Consider the following 18,751-nt stretch of genomic DNA (forward strand, 5'->3'; position numbering starts at 1 on the left):
ATGCGCCTAGAGTATATAAACACTAACCGTATTGTACTGTTGCTTTACGACTACCGAACTCAATAGCTTCTACCAAGTCTATCTCTTTATACAATATGATCACCATCACATCGTTGGCTGTTGCTCTCATCGCTGCAAAGAACGTTGCGGCCGTTGGTAGCCCTTTTGGCTTCGCCACCGGTACCACGGGAGGCAACGGCGCTGCTCAGGCGGTCCCTACGTCCGCTGCACAGCTCAAGAGCTGGTGAGCTACGCCTGAGCTGAGCTGAGATATGATCTAACAGCATGTGTATAGGCTAGAAGACAACGTTACTCGCAACATTCTGTTGGATCGCACATATGACTTTACTGACACCGAGGTGGGTGCTTTTGTCTCAATCCATGATACACGCATGATCACTCACTGCATATACATACACTAGGGGTCCATCACTGGCACAGTTTGCAAGTCATGGAATTGCTCACCTAATCCGCAGTACACGATCGACACAGGAAGTGGATGTGGATCAAGTCCTGCCGTAAGTATACAAATATATAACAGCCATTGCGTACAGGAGCTTACCCCGATCGTACAGTCCACTGCAACTTGGAAGAAAGCGGGCACTGCTGGCATCAACGTCAAATCGAACAAAACGATTCTCGGAAAAGGCACCTCTGGATGGATGTAAGTCTGCCTTTATTGCACTTTACCAAATGCTTCTAGTTGACTTTGAACTACTAGTAAAGGAAAGGGATTGAGGTTGAGTGGCGTCAGCAACGTTATTATCCAAAACATTCGCATCTCGGATCTTAATCCTCAGTATGTCTGGGGAGGCGATGCCCTGCATATTGAAAACGCCAGTAAGGTCTGGGTAAGTATAATTAGATCTCTTAGTCTGTTCCAAAAATGAATCTAATTAATAATAATACAGGTTGATCATAACTATGTATGTTCCTACCAGCCAAAAAAAACTCTGATCATTATTGATGATCAATATACACACTTGGAGCGCATAGTTCAAGAATACTGGTCGCCAGTTCATAGTCACTGTAAGAAACCCTTCAAAGCCACCGCTGGACCAACGAAGCTTAGCTAACGATCATGATGTGCAGGGCTTTGGTGCCGCAAAGCAGGTCACCATCTCCAACAATTATTTTGATGGTCAATCGTGAGTTTTATTCCTCAATCAAATCTCAATTATATAGTAGTGTGATGCTAACGCACCAATTTATTAGTACTTACTCGTAAGTCCAGTACAGTAAAACTGTAAGAGGTTTTGACACGTCCGCGCTTTGAACGTAGGACCGGCTGTGACCGTATGTTATATCCAATAAACAACCCATGAACCACCAAGCTGATATCGGAATATTCACTCAGAACATCACTATTGGGCCCTCTTGTTTGCTGGAAACGGAGACCAGATTACGTTTGCTCGTAATTAGTAAGTGAGCAAAACAACCATAAGACAGTGGAGCTTACAAATTATATAAAGTCTATACTACACTGCGTAAGTATCAAGGGTTTGAAAGTCGCGACATAGATGTGTTTACACGCCGATACGTTTACAGTGGACGTGGACCCCATATTGGGGGCTTAGATGGATACTCTCGTAAGTATCAAGTATTATATGTATGAATCATCATAGCATATATTGACTTCTTTTCCAATGCTAGTAACCTTACACATGTACAACAAGTGAGATCGACCTCAAATATCCCCGCTCTGGCCGTGACTAACATAAATTTAACCTAGCTACTTCAACGAAATTGCCGGCCATGCTATCGACCCCGATACTGGTTCCAAGATCTTAGTGGAGGGCAACTACTTCAACAAGGTATTTATACTTCTGTATGAGGGTGATCGGCTGTCCAAACTCCGGATATCTCAGGTTAAGACGCCAGCTACTGGAAACACAAAAGGAGCCGCCTTTGCTCCCACCTCGGCCTCTATGAATTCTCAATGTTCTGGAACTCTGGGCAGGAATTGTGTATCGAACACTCTGTAAGCCAATTCCAACCCATAAGGAATCTCTTGGACTAAACCAGTACCTCAAGGGCGGGTGGATCAGGTGCCCTGACTAACACTGGCAGCACCGGCATTCTCAGCGCATTCACTGCGGTGAGTTCTGGGTATTAGCTTTGATTTGAGGGTTATCCTGATTTTGGTTTTAAATTAGTCCGTCGTCAAGAGTGCTTCGATCTTGGACCCCGGACAGGTCCCGTCTGTCGTCACGGCTAATGCTGGGCTCGGAAAGGTCAATTAATGTGCTATCACATAGTCATGGATGTTACACGCTGTAGCAGCTTGACGAATACAACATGACCATATGCGCGTATAGTATCATTTGACATACCACCCAGCATTTCCATGAGGAATCGACGGACTTCCAAATACCGGCTCTATTCTGCACTTGATGCTAAGTTAATCCACACAATGCAATCGTATGCACGAGAATTAGTCGGCGTGGGACTCAACAGATGCTTCAGCAAGCCTTATCTTCATATCTCCATTTGACATGATCTCGGCAAAGTCGATGAAACATTCCCTGCATCTGAAACCGAAGACAAGTAATTTGAGGCTCTTCTGGTATTCCTCATATGAGCAGATCACCAATTAGGTACAGCCATGTGCCGCATCATTTAACATTCTTAATTGACCGCTTGATGATTAATCGAAGAAACTTACCTCGTGGATAGTGTTCCGGGATGGGCCATGTGGACCCATAAACTTACGTGAAATTTGCCGAAGCCCAAGAGCACATCGCCAGCAGTCGAACGTGGGCCTACTCACATGTGTTATACAAGATGCTTCTGTTTCAGACAACAGGAATGTTTGGTATTGTTAGTGCCGCGAGAGTATATGACTGCCTATTATAAAGAGGACATAAGAGCAGATCCTCTTCTCCATTCAAACCATATCTTAACAACTATGTTCAACATCGGGTCCTTGACATTTGTACTTTTCACTGCTCAGAGTGTTCTGGCCGTGGGTAGCCCATTCGGTTTTGCTACGGGTACAACTGGAGGTGCTGGTGCAGCACAAGCTATTCCGACGTCCGCTGCACAGCTCAAGAGTTGGTGAGTGTTGACAGGTGCAACAAGCAAACAGAAACTTGATTGCCCACCTTCGTAGGCTTGAGGACAACGTTACTCGCAACATCCTTCTCGACAGAACTTATGATTTCACTGACACTGAGGTATGTTCATACCTTCTACTTGTGCATATACATGGACATTGACAATTATCCCGGGATCTAGGGAACAGTCACTGGAGCTGGATGCAAGCCTTGGAGTTGCTCGCCTAACCCGCAACTCGCGATCAACGCCGCAAGCAACTGGTGCGGGTCTAATCCTGCGGCAAGTAACTATAATTCATCATTTAACCTGAGTCTGAATGTTTGGAATTAACACAGGCCACTGTGACATACAAAAAGGCCGGAACCTCTGGCATCCGTGTCAAATCAACAAGACCATTCTGGGAAAAGGCACCTCCGGGTGGATGTAGGTGTTCGCTCATGCGTTACAATATTGTTTGATTGACCTTCAACTTATAGCAAAGGAAAGGGTTTATTACTTAGTGTGTCAGTAATGTGATTATTCAAAACATCCGAATTTCGGACCTCAATCCCCAATACGTCTGGGGGGGCGATGCACTATACATCGATAACTCGAGCAAAGTCTGGGTCAGTATTCCACTTAGTACATGAAAATTCTTTGAAAACTCACCTATTTGTGCAGATCATAATTACGTGAGTCTTTAAGCTTGATACAACCATCGCTTTTATATCTAAAAATTATACTTCTGGGTGATCAGTTCAAGAGTGTTGGTCGTCAGTTCATTGTAACTGTAGGAACTCTATAATTTCTTTATACTTCTATATGGCTCACTCATTCCATAGGGCTTTGGAGCCGCTAAGCAGGTCACTATCTCAAACAACTACTTTGATGGTCAAACGTGAGTTGTCTATGTGCTGGCCGAGGGCACTTGTAGCTCAGTACAATTGCTAATTCTCATTATTTCAGCACCTGGTCGTAAGTAATTGTAATATCTAGACATGAAAGCAACAGTCGAGGACCCCATGTAGGAGGTACTTCTGGGTACTCTTGTGAGTCTTGCTACCTCCGAACCCATCCCATTCAGTTGATCATCTTAATTGGTGCTAGTGACCGTCCATATGTACAACAAGTAAGAGGATTTCAAGATTTACTTCTATAGGAGTTTCTAAAACAGGGTTTGTTTAGCTACTTCAATGACATCACCGGTCATGCTATCGATGCTGACGTCGGTACCAAATTGTTGGCCGAGGGCAACTACTTTAACAATGTGAGATATACCCTCGAAAGAGTTAATTACGTGCTCAAGCATTGCAACTCTTAGGTCAGAACACCGTCTACTGGAAATACAAAAGGAGCTGTTTTTGCGCCAACCTCTTCTTCTATGAATTCTCAGTGCTCAGGAACTATCAGTAGGAACTGTGTATCGAATACCCTGTAAGTGAATTTTAAACGTAAAGGTATTTGGAGGCAATACTGATATTACTCAGTGCGGGATCGGGTAGCCTGTCCAACACCGCGAATACTGGCGCTATCGGGGCTTTCACCGCCGTAAGTTGCTTCTAATTCTGACAAGGTTATCAATTGAAGTTCTAACTAAATCCGATATCAGTCTGTGGTCAAGAGTGCTTCGGTGATGGATCCTGCATCAGTTCCCTCGTTTGTCTTGGCCAACGCGGGTCTTGGAAAGGTTAATTGAAGTGCCATATCACATGTCTATCTTGCACCAGCTGGTTCTTGTATATAATGTATGGATTTAGTTGTCCGAAATCAATATATGTGCCTCCCCAAGTCCCTAAATAACTCAAGCAAATCCTTTGAAACAGTCTGACCACAACCAGCCTAATGTATGATGTGGACCAGCGTTAATATTACGAGCGAGTCTCATGCAAAAACCGAACTCAAAGGGAGAACAGTAGTTTAGCTGGTAGTCGACAGGGATTCTTTATGCTTCTACCATGGAATCCTCAGCTTCAATAGATCGTTGAGGATTTTCTCGCGCTCAGCTCCAATTTGCTGGGTCATTTCAACCTGCTTGGACACCGGCAACTCCTCGAACGCGGCGAGAAGATTTCCATCAAGGACCCGTTACTCAAAGACCTAGAAACAAAATCGTTTTTTACGTATCTGGATCAGGGTCAGCGACTGTGAAACTTATCTAAGTGGGAGTGTATACCGATGTGCCTTTGGATTGAGTCCAGCAACATGCTGCACGTTCCGGATAAGCTGCCCTTGTAACAATTGGAGGCGGCCAAACTCTGATTCATTTAAAGGCGTGAGTGATGCAATAGTTCCATCGGATGAACCTCCACACATTGTCAGAATGCTATTATGCTGGTGGAATGGGTACGGCTTTGTCTCACCAAATCAGGGATGATTCCGTGCCAAGTGATTGGATGCTCATGACATCGGAATCGAAATCAGCCTTTCGGGAGACGCTTAGAACACCCCGATGGGTGACATGAGTGTGAAACTCAGACGAACAAATCAATCGTAGGCCACTATCAGAGTCAGGATCTGACGCTTTTTCAGTGTCTGCTTTGAATGGGGAATTACTTTGCTTACGATGAGGTTATAATCATATAACCGCAATACACCAAAATCATCCAAAACCGCAAAGGAGAGTTGCGCCTGCGACCCGAAGAAAAAGTCGGCATGGGTGACAGACAATTGTTGGCGATCTTTCCCAAGCGGAACAAGCTTAAATGGCTCTTCCTGTCGATTCCAATTAGTGCCCATACCTTGGTAGCTTGATTATAGACTTACTTGGAATGCGACAAACCAAACACTTTTGACCATATCTCCAACCAAGAGAAGGTTCTTTAGCGGGCGCAATGACGTTACGCATACGCCCACATCCATGAATGCTATTCCGGTTAATTTTTCGTCCAGATCAAACGCTCGCACGAATATCTATTATGCAGCATTGCATTTGTTAGCCTAAGTCATATTCTTAAGAAATTTGCTAACGAACCTTCTGTCCCATTGACGACACAAGATATCCGTTCATACCGCACAGCGCAGTTACAGCTCCCTTGGAGTCTTCCCGACATAGGAGGCGCAGCCTATACTGTCGAGTCTTACTCCCAGGTTCTGGTACAACTTCAACCACCTCAAAGACATAGGTCTACCGGTGCAATTAGTCAGATACCTATACCACAGACGATCACTAGCCCTTACCGCCCCTTTCACAGCAAGATCTTCTCCACGAGAAATGGTTGTTCCAACCACAACATAGTCTTTCAAGCCCCGCTCTGTACTCAATGTCTCGAGTGGTATGCTCTCGACGGCATTTACAAACTCATTCTGCGCAAACTCATATCTGCCAATTATGACCCATCAGCGTTATTTTCAAAATATAGAATTCCAAATACCTACCCGTCGACTGTTGTCCACGTATCAGGTGTGATCAACTCAAGAGCAGAGCAGTGAATTTCCGGGTTCGGATGCGTAGCTTGTGCAAATATAGTACGAGAGAATTACTGAGGGGTTTTAAATATTACCATCAGGGGTGTAAAGTTCATTAGAATCCTCGTCGTAATACGCGAATGTAGTCCTCAAGGCACTCGCCGCCAAGATATGCCGTGTTGAAACATCATAAGCCACAGAGGTATACACCCGACCGTCATCGCTTGCGTAAGATCGGCACGGAATCTCGTGGCTGATATCTACATCAGGCAACCATTCCACAACGGTTGTGCCCTAAGTATATTCAGCCGAAACACTCATCAGTCGGACCCGAACAACCGACCCACCTCATCCGAGTGTATCAGATATTCTCCCTTCTCAAATATTGAACAGGGCGCGAATGAGTTCACATATTGTGCTGCGTGAGGGTATATCCTTAGGGCACTTGCGTCTGTCCTGAGCAACCAAAATGGATGATCTCCGGTAACAAAAAGCCAGATAGGTTTGGAGACTTGAATGGCACTAGGGATCGACCAGCCACACGTTTTGGTATCGTGCATGTCAAGGGGAAGCGCTCGCGAGAAAACTTTGACGAATTGTACTGTGAGTTGGTCACGGACTGGCGCCGAGTTCTCTGACGAATCGGGAGGAGGCGGGGCAGGTACAGGTTCATAGATGGCAAGAGTCCTACTTTTGGTAATAACCTAGGAAATGTCAGCACGAGCACCAGAGGGCTAATACATACAACTAAATGAGGTTTTGTCGAGTGATTCCAATCGGAGCAATGATAACGTGCTCAATATCCGTTTCGCCGTCTGTACAAACAGTGTGCGCTTGACCGCTATCAACCAAGACATCAGGTAATCCCTGCAGTTGGTCTGTAGCAAACGCAAGCCCAATCAATGGTAGTGTCCATATCTAAAATAGTTATCGAATCTATGAGCTTCAAGCGTTGTCGGGTCGACGTCCTCGTACTCACCTCAAAGAATCCGTTTTTCCTCAAAACTACCAGCCATTGAGTGCCATGTTCCGCATCAACAATGTTTTCTAGGGTAGTGGATGCGGCAGGGCCTCCCCGAGACTTCCTTGAGGCTCTCCGCTTTGAGCTTGAAGATTCTCCTGGTCGTCTGCGATGAGATCCAGGGCCTGAATGAGCAGCTACCACATCTCCTGGCTTGCGAATCTGAAATAGATCGGTATGGTCCGTGAAAAATGAAGCTGATGCACATATCGTGCCCTTGAATGGTTTATCAGTATTAGCATAAAAACTCAAAGGACCCAAGATTGATACTAACGTTTTCCCCAAAATGGAAACATCTTTTCTTCTCACTCTCCCCTTGGCCGTATCCCCCACAAATAACCCAAATGTGTCGTCCTCGCGTATCACAACAATAAAAGGATCGGCAACGTGCGCAACTTTGATTTTTGGGCGGGGTTTGTTCCCTTCCGCATCAAGGTATAATTGACGTTCGGCGCCATCTAATTACTCTACTCTTAGCTATTTTTAGAACAGAGACGAAAAAAGGAGCTCGTACCAGGTTCCAACAGCCTTATAGAATTAGTCGTCACTTGCGCCACGCACGTCTGTTGGAAGAAAGCACCGGCAACCATGGTCAAGCCTGGTGTGCGTGCGAGAATTTGAACCTCATTCCCAGAGGCCTTCGCAACCTTTTCCAGGACGAGAGTCACAAATGCTGAATTCAACCACATGTGTGTGGAGCTTACCCTTGAGATACCCGGAGAGGGTGCTAGATCAGTGCTTACCACAACCATTTCGAGGTCCTGTGCATGTGGTTTACGGAGAGCGATCGACCAGACGCCTCGAGCCCCTCCGATTGCAGGGACCTTGCGCCTTATTCTCGTTGGAAGTTCTCGCTGCGCACCGAGTTAGGCTGAGTGTCTTGGGATGAGAGTGAAACTATTCGTACTTGGAACAAGGTGAATCCACCCGTATACTCAGCACCCGTACAAGCGACCAGCTCAGGCGCGTATCGCTCCTAAGCTGAAATATCAGTTTCAATCTGACAAAGCAAAAATGTCAAGGACGTACCCCATTCTTTGCAAGAGCAAAAACTAGAGCATTAATTCCACCATAGGCAGGAAGCGTGTCGACGACCACAAGGCCAGTGATAGGCTGGAGTATAACACCAGATTTAGCCTGGGTTGGTGCGGTCGTGTCCCCATATAGGTCTATTCCAAATATGTTTAGGATAATTTCGAAAAAGAAGCTTGACAAGTAAACAAACCGTCTTCGTCTTCCATCTCATCATCGCTCTCCTCTTCTTCCTGAATCTCCGTCGTACCTCTGACCACCCGAGCCAATGCAGCCTCCCCATCCAAGCTTCCAATGAAAATAGCCCTCTCCCCAATAGGACATACCGATCCACGCTCTGGCCTCGCGATCCTGTCAATCTCCGATACGAATTGAATAGTCCTGCCTTCTCGTTCGAGACGTACGGTTCGAATGGACCCAGAGGGAAGGAAGAGGCAGGCTCGGTCCCCACCCATTCTATAAACGCATTGTCCATATCGAATCCTTCGGCGTTTGGCTGGTCTGGAGGCGCAATGTTTGCCACATTCGACACGCGCGAAAACCAATGGTTGGAGGCACGGCCGACTATCCCACCCGCTTGATCGACGTGCAGGATTCCATTAGGAGTAGTTTATTAACACCCCGCCAATGGAAGATGGGCAAGGGGAGAGTGTTTGGGAGTCATGTGGGAGCGAGGATGTGTGCGAAATGACTGGGTATTCGCGTAAGGAGGTCAAGGGTTATGGTTAAGAGAGAAACTGTATCCCGGGCTTCGTGTAATCTCCTAGACGAAGGTTATTTGTGGCTCAAAATATTGGAGACGTTGTACGTACCCGGTACTGGTGAACTCGGATTTATACAAGACAGCCAAGGTTGGGTTGTTGAATCCTGGTAAAAAGGCAATATCTACAACTTGTTTGATTCGATTATCTACGTCCGCGGGTAAATCTAGTACAAAACTAGGGGAGTAGGGTGCTTCCTTTGCGAAGCTGCACTATCGTTCAGAACGAGATAGTGAATAGATGAGGGAAGCTCACCTAGTAACATTTTGCTCCTGGTCTAATATATCTAACTCAGCCTGCGTTTGGTAGAATGGTAGCAACGCAAGTCCACCCAGGGGCAACAATAGGGCAGCACAACGATACAGTGGATCAACTCGTAGGAGTGAGCGGAAGTGTGGGTTGGTATTTGTATTCTGTCAAAAGTCAAGATAATGTATACTATTGAGCGAAACCAAAAACACGTACGACTTGGGTGGAGCGCTCGTATGTATGAATCGAGACGGTTACTAAATCATAAACTACATCCGACCATTCCATCAAAGCTATCTGCGAGTGATGGTTAATACGTTTCGCAGAGGGGTGAAGTTAATTTACTTTAGCATCCCTGAAGAGATCAAGAGTCGGTCTAACCCATCCTCTGTGGTACCCATGGTTTGAACCTGATCCAAGCCAGTAACAATACCATAAATCCGATGTTCCCGGATTAAATGAAGCTTGAGCACAGTGTGAGGAGGCGCCCGTACTGCCGTCTACCCAGGACAATGAGTGAATAATTCACTTTGACGTAAGAATAAACTCACTCGAAGTTCTGTGACATTAATAAACCCATCTCCGTGCGAGTCCATCTCCATCTCGCCAGGAACTGGTTCGCTTGCGGATCCTTCGGCATTGCCGCTTGCCCCTGCCTGCTCTTCGACAATCTCAAAGATACGCAAGTAGTTTGTTCCGAGCGACTACTAGATTGCATATAACTTTTTGGCGAGAGTTAGAGTTGAGAGTCGAGTGGGTGAGCCTCATGCATTTTGCGAATTCGACACCGCTGGTGGAGAATCTCTTGACGTAGCCCAAGCATTTTTTAAGAGTCACGCTGTCATATGAGATGGGCAAACGTGTTCATTAAATCGGCTCTTAGTTACATTTGGGTATGTTGGGGTCCTGCTAACCTTGAATCCTCAGAACCACTGACTATCCACGGACAACAACAGGCAAATATTCAGTACAGAAGCGTGTATCTGTGTTCCGGAAGAACTCACAGATATTTTTCTGGTCAAAAATATCTTTTAAACTCAAGCCGCCTTGAGACCCACGCCAAACCGGAGTGGTTGTTTGTGGCAAACAACAAGTCGCGTTAAGCGCCCATTACGTCAGACGTGGCAATACCACCTAACACCCTGTGCGGGCGAACAAGTGATGACTGTCATATGGACTTGAGTTGGAAGTCGCTGAGAACACCAGCACCCAAGCTGACCCTGCTTAAGCCACTATGCCCAGCCCCACACACCACGATAGTAGATTCCAATGACAACCAACTGTGGCAAAGATTTTTACCCAGAGGGAAGTCAAGTAGCATTTGTCGAAGTCGATCATCCTTCTCAGGAGCATATCCTCAGCGTGAACCGGAAACTTATACTCCCTATTTGGACTGTTTTGCGTAGAAGATGGTGTTTGGATCAGGGTTACTTTACATGCTTTTATATGTGTCACACGACCAGTTTGAGGCGCCAATCCCTTCAACTGAGAGAACACTGATTCTCAATAGCAGCTTTCTGGCGTATTTATGGGCCTAACATCACATGTATAAGTTATAGTTCATAAGTTTTCTATATAATCATATTGGTGCCCTTTACCGACAATAGGTTCTGCACTAGCTCCACAGCCTTCTCGGCGGTTCCCCACGAGGATTGGTATCCCGACCCACCATGTCTGAAACCAAGAAGATTAGCTATATTTGTTCATTATAGAAGCAAGAACGCACCCATAATTATACGACAGGAACTTTACAAATGAAGGCAGGGGATCCGAATACGTACTGAACGGACCCAGTTTCGAGACGAACTCCCCCCTTACGGGCTGGTCGTAGTCCAACCCCGACTCGATCATTATAGACCTGACGTCGGAAACGTTTTGGCGTCCTGCCATGGATGCGTGCTTCAGCTGGTGCGATGAGGGATGAGTGCCAAGCATCGAGTGATGATATCGTCGATGGTGGATTGTCTAGGGTGTGGGTACCAGTCATTCACTCCGTATGTCCCACCAATTATGACCTAAATCGAGTCAATGAATACGTTTTGGGAAAATTCCGTAAGAAGTAAACTTACATCCCCACTCTGTCTTGGGATAATATATGATATAGATCGTTCGTCCTTTCAGAAATGCCAAACTTGATCCACGGTGCTCTAATAATGCTCACTTGCCCCTCACGGGATAGACGTTTGAGTCTTCTACTCCTCCCAGAGTACGAGCTCCAAGGCCAACACAAACAACAATCGCGTCTAACCAGATGTTGTCAGTACTTGCCAAATGACCTTACTTGGAACTTACCAGGCTTAAAGGAGTGAACGCGCCTTGCGCAACTTGAGATATGTGCCCGACTCTGTTACGCACAATCCTTCCTCCCTTGCCCAAAACGTCGATAACAAGTAAGGTAGATAAACACCCGTATCAATTGTCAACGTTTCAAACTCGACAGTGACTCGAGAGGTAGCTTCGTCGTTAATTATCATGTGCTATGAACGAAGCACGTTTAGTTATATTATAGGATCCGACACTAAATTGAAAGCTTGGGCAGACACTCACTCCCGGCATGAAATCATAAGATGAATAAAATGAAGGGTCTTGGTCCACGAAATGTTCGACCTGATGCAAACGCATGAAGCATCCCGCTGCCGGGTGGTCAGGTTCAGACATCTCCCACATTACTTGAAACGTCCGTTTATCGTATGCTGTCTCAGATCTGATCAGGAACGAGTTGATTAATTGAGCATTAATGAAGGGTCTTGGTCCACGAAATGTTCGACCTGATGCAAGCGCATGAAGCATCCCGCTGCCGGGTGGTCAGGTTCAGACATCTCCCACATTACTTGAAACGTCCGTTTATCGTATGCTGTCTCAGATCTGATCAGGAACGAGTTGATTAATTGAGTATTAAAAAGCTCACCTAATTGATTTTTATCCCCGTCAGCACGACTTACGTGGTGCGCACCCTATCCAACACCACACAAGTAAAATTCATACACCATTCAATCCAGAAATAAGCGGGAACGAAACTGAGACTTACGGCCCATGGACTAGTGTACTCGACCGTCTTTTATCCCCCAGGGAAATACTCCGAAATAATTGTAACATCATAGCGCTTATCCAACAACTTCAAGGCAGTGGAAAGGCCAACGACGCCTATTAACCAAAGCTCTCCTACTTATGACGGTACTTCTCAGAATGACTTACCAGCCCCGAGAACAATAACATGGGTCATGGGCAGTCTCGTCGAAGTTAAATTTATGACTCAATGTGTCAGGGATCTGGGTCATTCATTTCACTTGTATATATGTGTTTGTAGCGATCGATCTTCGATCCAGATCGGCCGATTACAGTACACCCTTGAGCAAATCTACAGCCAACTTGGCCGATCCCCATGATGACTGATATCCGTATCCTCCGTGCCTAGCTCCGCATGAGTACAATTAGAAGACATGAGCTTCAACTCACCCATAGTTAAAATACCAAGGGCGTTTGCTTCCTAACCCCTTCATCTGCCCACTCAACGGACCCAGTTTCGAGTCGTATACCCCCTTCCTGACTGGGCGGAACCCACAGCCAGAATCGATCATAATTCCTTTACGTTTACTGTAGGTGTCTTCCTCCCTCTCTGGAGAACGGAGGCGCAATCTCTGGCGCAATTGCCAGCGTACGCGAGATAATGTCGTCTATGGTCGCTGGTCGGGCCGAAGGATACCAATCGTTTACACCTTTTGTACCGCCTAATATTACCTACAACCAAGAATTAAGCCGCCGTAACGATTAGCAAATTTCATCACACAAGAACAACGGGGTTCAAACTTACATCTCCGCTTCGCCTCGGGATAACGTACGTCCAGGTGTCATCAGATTCGCTCTTGGTCCGTCCAAACTTTACCCATGGTGCACGAATGAGCACAACTTGGCCACGCACGGGGTACACATCCTTATCTTCTACACCTCCTAAGTTTCGAGCTCCAATTCCGGCGCAGACGACAATCGCGTCTGTACAGCGGGTTTAGTCAGAATATAGTTATATAAAGGAGGTGACATACCTGGCTTAGTGGAAGTAAAACGCTCCCTGGGCTACTTGAGAAACATGCATGATCTTTGCTCTGACAACCCCTCCGCCTTTGCCAAGGAACGTGGATAAGGTATGGTAGATAGACGGGTGTCAATCGTATAGTATTGAATGCCGCTCCAGAATCTGCTCCTTGAGTCAATTCTTCTTGTCTCATCTCTCGAAACTTTGTGGATAGTGAATTATAAAGTATGTCAGTAATTTTTCAATTAACTTACCTCGGGCATAACATCCAACCCTTGATAAGCCTCCTTGGTTCCACAGAAATGCTCTTGTTGTGGAATTCGCATGAAGCACCTCTCGGCGGGGTTGTTGGGCTCGGACATTTCCCACATGACTTTGAAAGTTTCCCTGTCCATTCCTGAAGCCACCTATGAATAATCCTAATTAGAATGAGTTAAACATAGCGACATACCTTGTTGTCGCATATCCCCACCAGCCAAGCTAACGTGATGTGCGCCCTTGTAAGGCATACTCATTAAATTTCTCATTTGCGGAGATATAGCAGACATACCGCCCAGGGACTGGTAAAATCTATACTCTTTTTGTCGCCAGGTAAACATTCGGCGACAATTGTGACAGTAGTCCAAGTTCTTGAATTCGAATAGCAGTCGAGAGACCAACCACACCTATTTTTAACTGTCAGCCAACATTGACCCAGAATGTGCTAAGATCCAATAAAGGGCAAGAATTGTGAAAGGGGGGTCAGTCTAATCCCTTACCTGCTCCGATAACTATAACTTGGCTCATCGTGGGGGAAGAAATGTTAGCGGGCTTCGGTTCCTGGACCGACCGAGGCCACCTTTATATGACATGAAATCTTCGGGGATTATCCGATTGGTCATTGATTTGATCAAAATCAGAACAAGCTCTAATGGATATTCGCTAAAAGATCCATTTCATACAGGATACCAATTGTTCATATACATCCTGTGAATACTTGTATACATGCGCGATTCGCCTGTGCTCTCATGCTGAATAAAGTAGCTTAACATAAAAAAAACTTCGAATATATATACTTTGATTATGAGGTTCTTAAAATCCGATCCTCCGACACTTGAATATATACTATCTCTCAACTTGAATATGACGATGAGTGGTTCTGAGTCGGTTACTTTATCCTCTCACGGGCTTGGAATGAGTCGCAAGGCCAACTCAGAGGTGAATGTCAGATGTCAACTATGAATCTCAAAGTGAGCACTGAAATTTTCAGATACAAAGTTTCGCATAAAGCAAGGACATAACCCAATGAAAGACAATTAGAGAAAAGACGTTAGTACCCATAATCTCTCTAAAGCAAAGGAGTATGACAAGTTGCTGGCTGACAGCGTAACACGTATACATGGGCCCAACCATGAAAGATGTAAGTTGTAAACAGCTAGCTAATCTCGTTATTGATAGGGAGCCTGTGATAGATACCCACCAGTGGCCCACGACAATATTGTTCATGTGCCACAGGACTTGATACCAAGAATGACATATCCTCGCTCCGAAGCGAAGATCAGCTCTCGTGTTCGGCAGTAGGAATGCAGGAACGCCAGTGTGCACCCTCATCTGAAGCTGACCAGTGCCTAGATCATGTGAGGAAATATATCACAAGTCGAGGCGGTCCGACTTACACTCTTTGACAATTGAGAGTACAGTAAGCTGCACCTTTACATCGCTCGCATACCACGATGGCATAGTCACCACCTGGGCAGCGAGGATTGTCACACTCAAATAGCTTGTCGTCGTACCCTAACGCCATACCAATCTCCATCCATACTTCCTTTCGATGAGCCTGCTCGAGTCCGATATCATTATGGACATCGGGACCTTGAGGCGGATGTTGGAAAGATATCCAACGTAAGGTCTTTAGCCAATCTCCGAATTTCTCGTTGAAAGTATACGCAACAAGCTCTGGAGCACAGTCATAGATGGCTCGCATGGTGGCCGTGACTCTCTTTCTGAACAATATGATTGGGTTGTCTAGAAAGATTTGATCAGATATTAATGTCATTGAGCCATTACAGCTGCCCCAGCAAACTCACTCTTTCGTTTGTCCTCAGTAACCTTCACGTGCAAAAGGAGCACGCGCCCAAGAAGGTCCACCAAATCGACCTCATCCAATAGCAAGGCCAATAGTGCAGTCCAATCGAAACTCTTCAAAAACTTACGGGAAAGGAGCCTAGGAACAAATATCGATAAGAATTATGAATCAGGAATGAGGATAGCCGAGCATACATCAACGAAGAAGCCGTGAGCCGAGTAACAGCCTCGTTGTCAGGTGGGTCACCATCCTCGACTCTGCCCAAATCCTACTGAAAAGAGCTTCGAGTAACGGGATGGCCATGTCTAGTACCTCTGGCTTGAACCCATCGACGACGAAATCTGTCAATCCTGCTACATCGTGTGTGGCCATAAATTCCATACTCGGTATATTCGGTATGTATGTCTTGTCGATAAAGCATTCTATCACTGTGCGTAGTTCATTTGCATCGTTGCTGGTAAGTCGGAGCGATGAGCCAGCGTCACGTAATCTGGTGATAGTCCACATGAACATATGCCGGAGCACACTGTGCTCTATTTTGTTCGCACAGATCCAGTACCGAAATGCCAAGTTACCCAGTTTCGAAGTTTGGGGTATTATGCTACAAGCAGCATTTAGCACGTATATGTGCACTATGCCGCATGCGTACTCACGGATTAATCCGCAAGAGCTTTTGCCATATTACAAATAACAAAGAGCAGTGTCCTTGTAGTTCATAATTGCGAAAAGAGGCGTTGAAGAAGACCTGAGTTGCTGACGAGAGTTTCCAAGATAAATTCGATGTCTCTAGCCGCCAGCCTACCAAATTTTGGAAGGCAAATGAGTTGATTAGATCCAAAGTCCGTAAACCACTGTAAATCACGGAGGTGCCGCTTCTGCTTCAATGGGTAGTCATACTGTGGAGCCATCCAACTTTGTAGTACCAACGCAACGTTTCGGGTAAGAATACTGTGAGAGCGCGCATTTTGTGTTACTGAGGTAAGGTTTTGTGGATTAACGCATTCTAACAATGCAACTTCGGTGATTAACGCCAGGCTGCGGAGGCAGAGTAGTCCGTGCATGCTTTATAAGTATAGACATATGATTGATCCAGTTTGATGATTAGTATAGGATTGGACATGAACCAGCTAATAAACGTACCGGATTTCTTCGCAATACCGACGCAATGCAGTCACACAACCTGTGGAAGGCCTTCACGCATAAACACCTTTATTTCGTTTTGGTTATTCACAAGTGAGAGACAGGTCTCCAAGTCTGAGACTGGCTTTTCCAGCGTAATGAGATCCAAGGAATCGTTTACTTTGTCAGGATGAGGTGGTAGTGGTGGTGGTAACTTTTTTGCATATGCGAGATATACATCAAGAGGCAAGCCCCAGGCAGAATGAACAAGATATTTTTGTAGCTGCTGCGACATATTTTTTATGTCATTGATGGTTGAAGAAGGCTCTAGATAATATCCGGGGGGGAACAGTAATTCATGGCACAGCAAAAGCGGGAGCGATAGCCGTGACGATTGATTACTAAGAGGGATCACGGAAACGTAACGCTTTGCACCAAAACACCAGTCACACCAAGCAACGATGCGAACGCTGTATGATTGAGTGGAGAATGGTTTGAGAAGATAGTCATGTACGTACTCCTGTGAAAATACAGTCACATTGCTATGTTTTATGGGGGTCTGGATCATGACAGATCCAAATATTAACGCCCATCACCGGCCAACATACTGGTCACATCACGAAGAGGGAAATGATTTGTTCTATTAAAGAATACAAAGAATCGAAAAGAGGGATCCGTTAATCCAATGCATTTACCTTTATTTAGCATTTTGGAATGCCAATAAGTAAGGTCACCAAATTAGACAAAAACGAGTGTTAAAGAAATTCAGGTCTCTGGCTCAAAATTGAAAAGAAGTCTACTATACGAGTGTGTAAGACGACCAAATCATGGTCTAATGCAATACAACCCAATTGTGTACGCCATCAACTCCACCCGGATCTGGATTTTGTGATTAAATTTTAGCATTTATTTAAATTCAATAACGCGGCCAGAGATAACAATCTCAAGAAGGTAGTAAGGGATAATCATTGCCGGTCGATAACAAAAGATAGATTGCTACATCCAAATACACTGAACTTGAACCAAAATATTGACATCAAAATAATTACGAAGCCAGGTTGAACAAAACAGCTCTGGTAGAGATGGATTGGTCTGTAGGCTCGCTTTCCCGCTGAAAAAACACATCCCGCATGATTAGATAAATTCCATAGAAAATAGTCTACTCACCATGGTAATCACAATGCTACTTCCGTCCAGCATGGTATCCACGACATCTATCATACCACGCCTGATGATACGACGTACGGGATTTGGACACTGACAGGGCTCAGGTTGTCGAACCAACCAACTACTGCTCCAAGGGCACTAGCACGCACGAGTGTACGAGCTCTTTGGGCCAAGGCCCGAACAGATATTCCTCCCTCCCATTTGAACTAACTCCCCAGGTCCCGTTTCCTTTCCATACTTGAGCGACTGCTTTTACCCCACGGGGCAAAAATCGAACAGAGACACCTTGTCTAGTTCTGGTCCCACTGCGACAAGTCGGTGTCCCCATACAGGGTGCTGAGGAGACAGGCGCACTCCCGTAAGAACCCGGAAATGGTTGGGGGACCAATTGGCCCAAGGAATAGGAGTGACAGAAACTCGTGCTCTTGTAGAGTGGGATGAACTGAAGATACGTTTATGCATGACTAGAATCGCGTTAAGTCGCCGATCCGCAGTGGTTGTTTCCGGATTATGCGGGGCTCGAATGCGCATCTCTAGGTCGATTGCGACGATGCCTTCATCCCGTAACATCCGTTCGGACCCAGGATGGCTGAAATCACCACCCGTATAAATATCGACCTTGGCATACCACTTGCTTGGATGCGCGTCAGGAAGGAAGAACGAGGAGCTCAATAAAGCTTGTTGGTTGCTTATTTGATAGGTTTCGATCCGTGCAGTACATGCGCTCCTATCGGTAAGAACAACTGCCAGCGTGGTCGTCCAAAAAGGCAACAGATAGTACAGGTGAATGAGCGTCGTGCAGCTAGTGCGAGTGTCTTCAGTAAATATCAAAACAAGGTACTTGTTATGGCTTACCGTATCAACTA

The 18,751-nt window shown here is 45.7% G+C and overlaps 5 protein-coding genes across 5 annotated transcripts; 2 read left to right on the forward strand and 3 right to left on the reverse strand.

Moving 5' to 3' along the window:
- Positions 1 to 95: 95 nt before the first annotated feature.
- Positions 96 to 2,243, forward strand: RhiXN_08680 (pectate lyase; the record flags this gene model as incomplete). The annotated part of the gene is made up of 18 exons (XM_043328496.1): positions 96 to 244; positions 296 to 359; positions 423 to 518; positions 576 to 664; positions 722 to 851; positions 912 to 926; positions 997 to 1,029; positions 1,093 to 1,148; positions 1,216 to 1,224; positions 1,283 to 1,296; positions 1,358 to 1,421; positions 1,473 to 1,487; positions 1,549 to 1,589; positions 1,654 to 1,675; positions 1,733 to 1,814; positions 1,869 to 1,981; positions 2,035 to 2,098; positions 2,157 to 2,243. The coding sequence occupies 18 exons, from the start codon at positions 96 to 98 to the stop codon at positions 2,241 to 2,243; spliced, it is 1,143 nt and encodes a 380-aa protein (XP_043183881.1).
- A 665-nt stretch (positions 2,244 to 2,908) lies between these two features.
- Positions 2,909 to 4,732, forward strand: RhiXN_08681 (pectate lyase; the record flags this gene model as incomplete). Its single annotated transcript, XM_043328497.1, has 14 exons — positions 2,909 to 3,057; positions 3,113 to 3,176; positions 3,245 to 3,340; positions 3,393 to 3,480; positions 3,534 to 3,556; positions 3,718 to 3,728; positions 3,879 to 3,934; positions 4,003 to 4,011; positions 4,065 to 4,085; positions 4,144 to 4,165; positions 4,222 to 4,303; positions 4,358 to 4,470; positions 4,524 to 4,584; positions 4,646 to 4,732. The coding sequence occupies 14 exons, from the start codon at positions 2,909 to 2,911 to the stop codon at positions 4,730 to 4,732; spliced, it is 882 nt and encodes a 293-aa protein (XP_043183882.1).
- Positions 4,733 to 5,520: 788 nt separating this feature from the next.
- On the reverse strand, positions 5,521 to 12,294 carry RhiXN_08682 (cleavage and polyadenylation specificity factor protein; the record flags this gene model as incomplete). Its single annotated transcript, XM_043328498.1, has 31 exons — positions 5,521 to 5,550; positions 5,599 to 5,748; positions 5,800 to 5,946; positions 6,008 to 6,160; positions 6,214 to 6,355; positions 6,412 to 6,487; positions 6,537 to 6,735; positions 6,789 to 7,131; positions 7,190 to 7,359; positions 7,421 to 7,678; positions 7,772 to 7,920; positions 7,977 to 8,109; positions 8,167 to 8,316; positions 8,370 to 8,438; positions 8,492 to 8,631; positions 8,688 to 8,845; positions 8,899 to 9,070; positions 9,314 to 9,462; positions 9,511 to 9,668; positions 9,721 to 9,801; positions 9,850 to 9,859; positions 9,886 to 10,004; positions 10,056 to 10,208; positions 11,103 to 11,178; positions 11,231 to 11,409; positions 11,496 to 11,519; positions 11,574 to 11,618; positions 11,677 to 11,747; positions 11,797 to 11,819; positions 11,860 to 11,981; positions 12,052 to 12,294. The coding sequence occupies 31 exons, from the start codon at positions 12,292 to 12,294 to the stop codon at positions 5,521 to 5,523; spliced, it is 4,092 nt and encodes a 1,363-aa protein (XP_043183883.1).
- An 801-nt stretch (positions 12,295 to 13,095) lies between these two features.
- On the reverse strand, positions 13,096 to 14,133 carry RhiXN_08683 (FAD-dependent oxidoreductase; the record flags this gene model as incomplete). Its single annotated transcript, XM_043328499.1, has 6 exons — positions 13,096 to 13,242; positions 13,316 to 13,494; positions 13,545 to 13,575; positions 13,635 to 13,736; positions 13,789 to 13,931; positions 13,986 to 14,133. 6 exons carry the CDS (start codon positions 14,131 to 14,133, stop codon positions 13,096 to 13,098), a joined length of 750 nt encoding a protein of 249 aa, XP_043183884.1.
- Positions 14,134 to 15,071: 938 nt separating this feature from the next.
- Positions 15,072 to 16,112, reverse strand: RhiXN_08684 (uncharacterized protein; the record flags this gene model as incomplete). The annotated part of the gene is made up of 5 exons (XM_043328500.1): positions 15,072 to 15,141; positions 15,190 to 15,538; positions 15,601 to 15,737; positions 15,794 to 15,867; positions 15,912 to 16,112. 5 exons carry the CDS (start codon positions 16,110 to 16,112, stop codon positions 15,072 to 15,074), a joined length of 831 nt encoding a protein of 276 aa, XP_043183885.1.
- Between the last annotated feature and the right edge of the window lie 2,639 nt (positions 16,113 to 18,751).

Source organism: Rhizoctonia solani, chromosome 10 (genome assembly GCF_016906535.1).
Source record: "Rhizoctonia solani chromosome 10, complete sequence".
NCBI classification, from domain to species: Eukaryota; Fungi; Basidiomycota; class Agaricomycetes; order Cantharellales; family Ceratobasidiaceae; genus Rhizoctonia; species Rhizoctonia solani.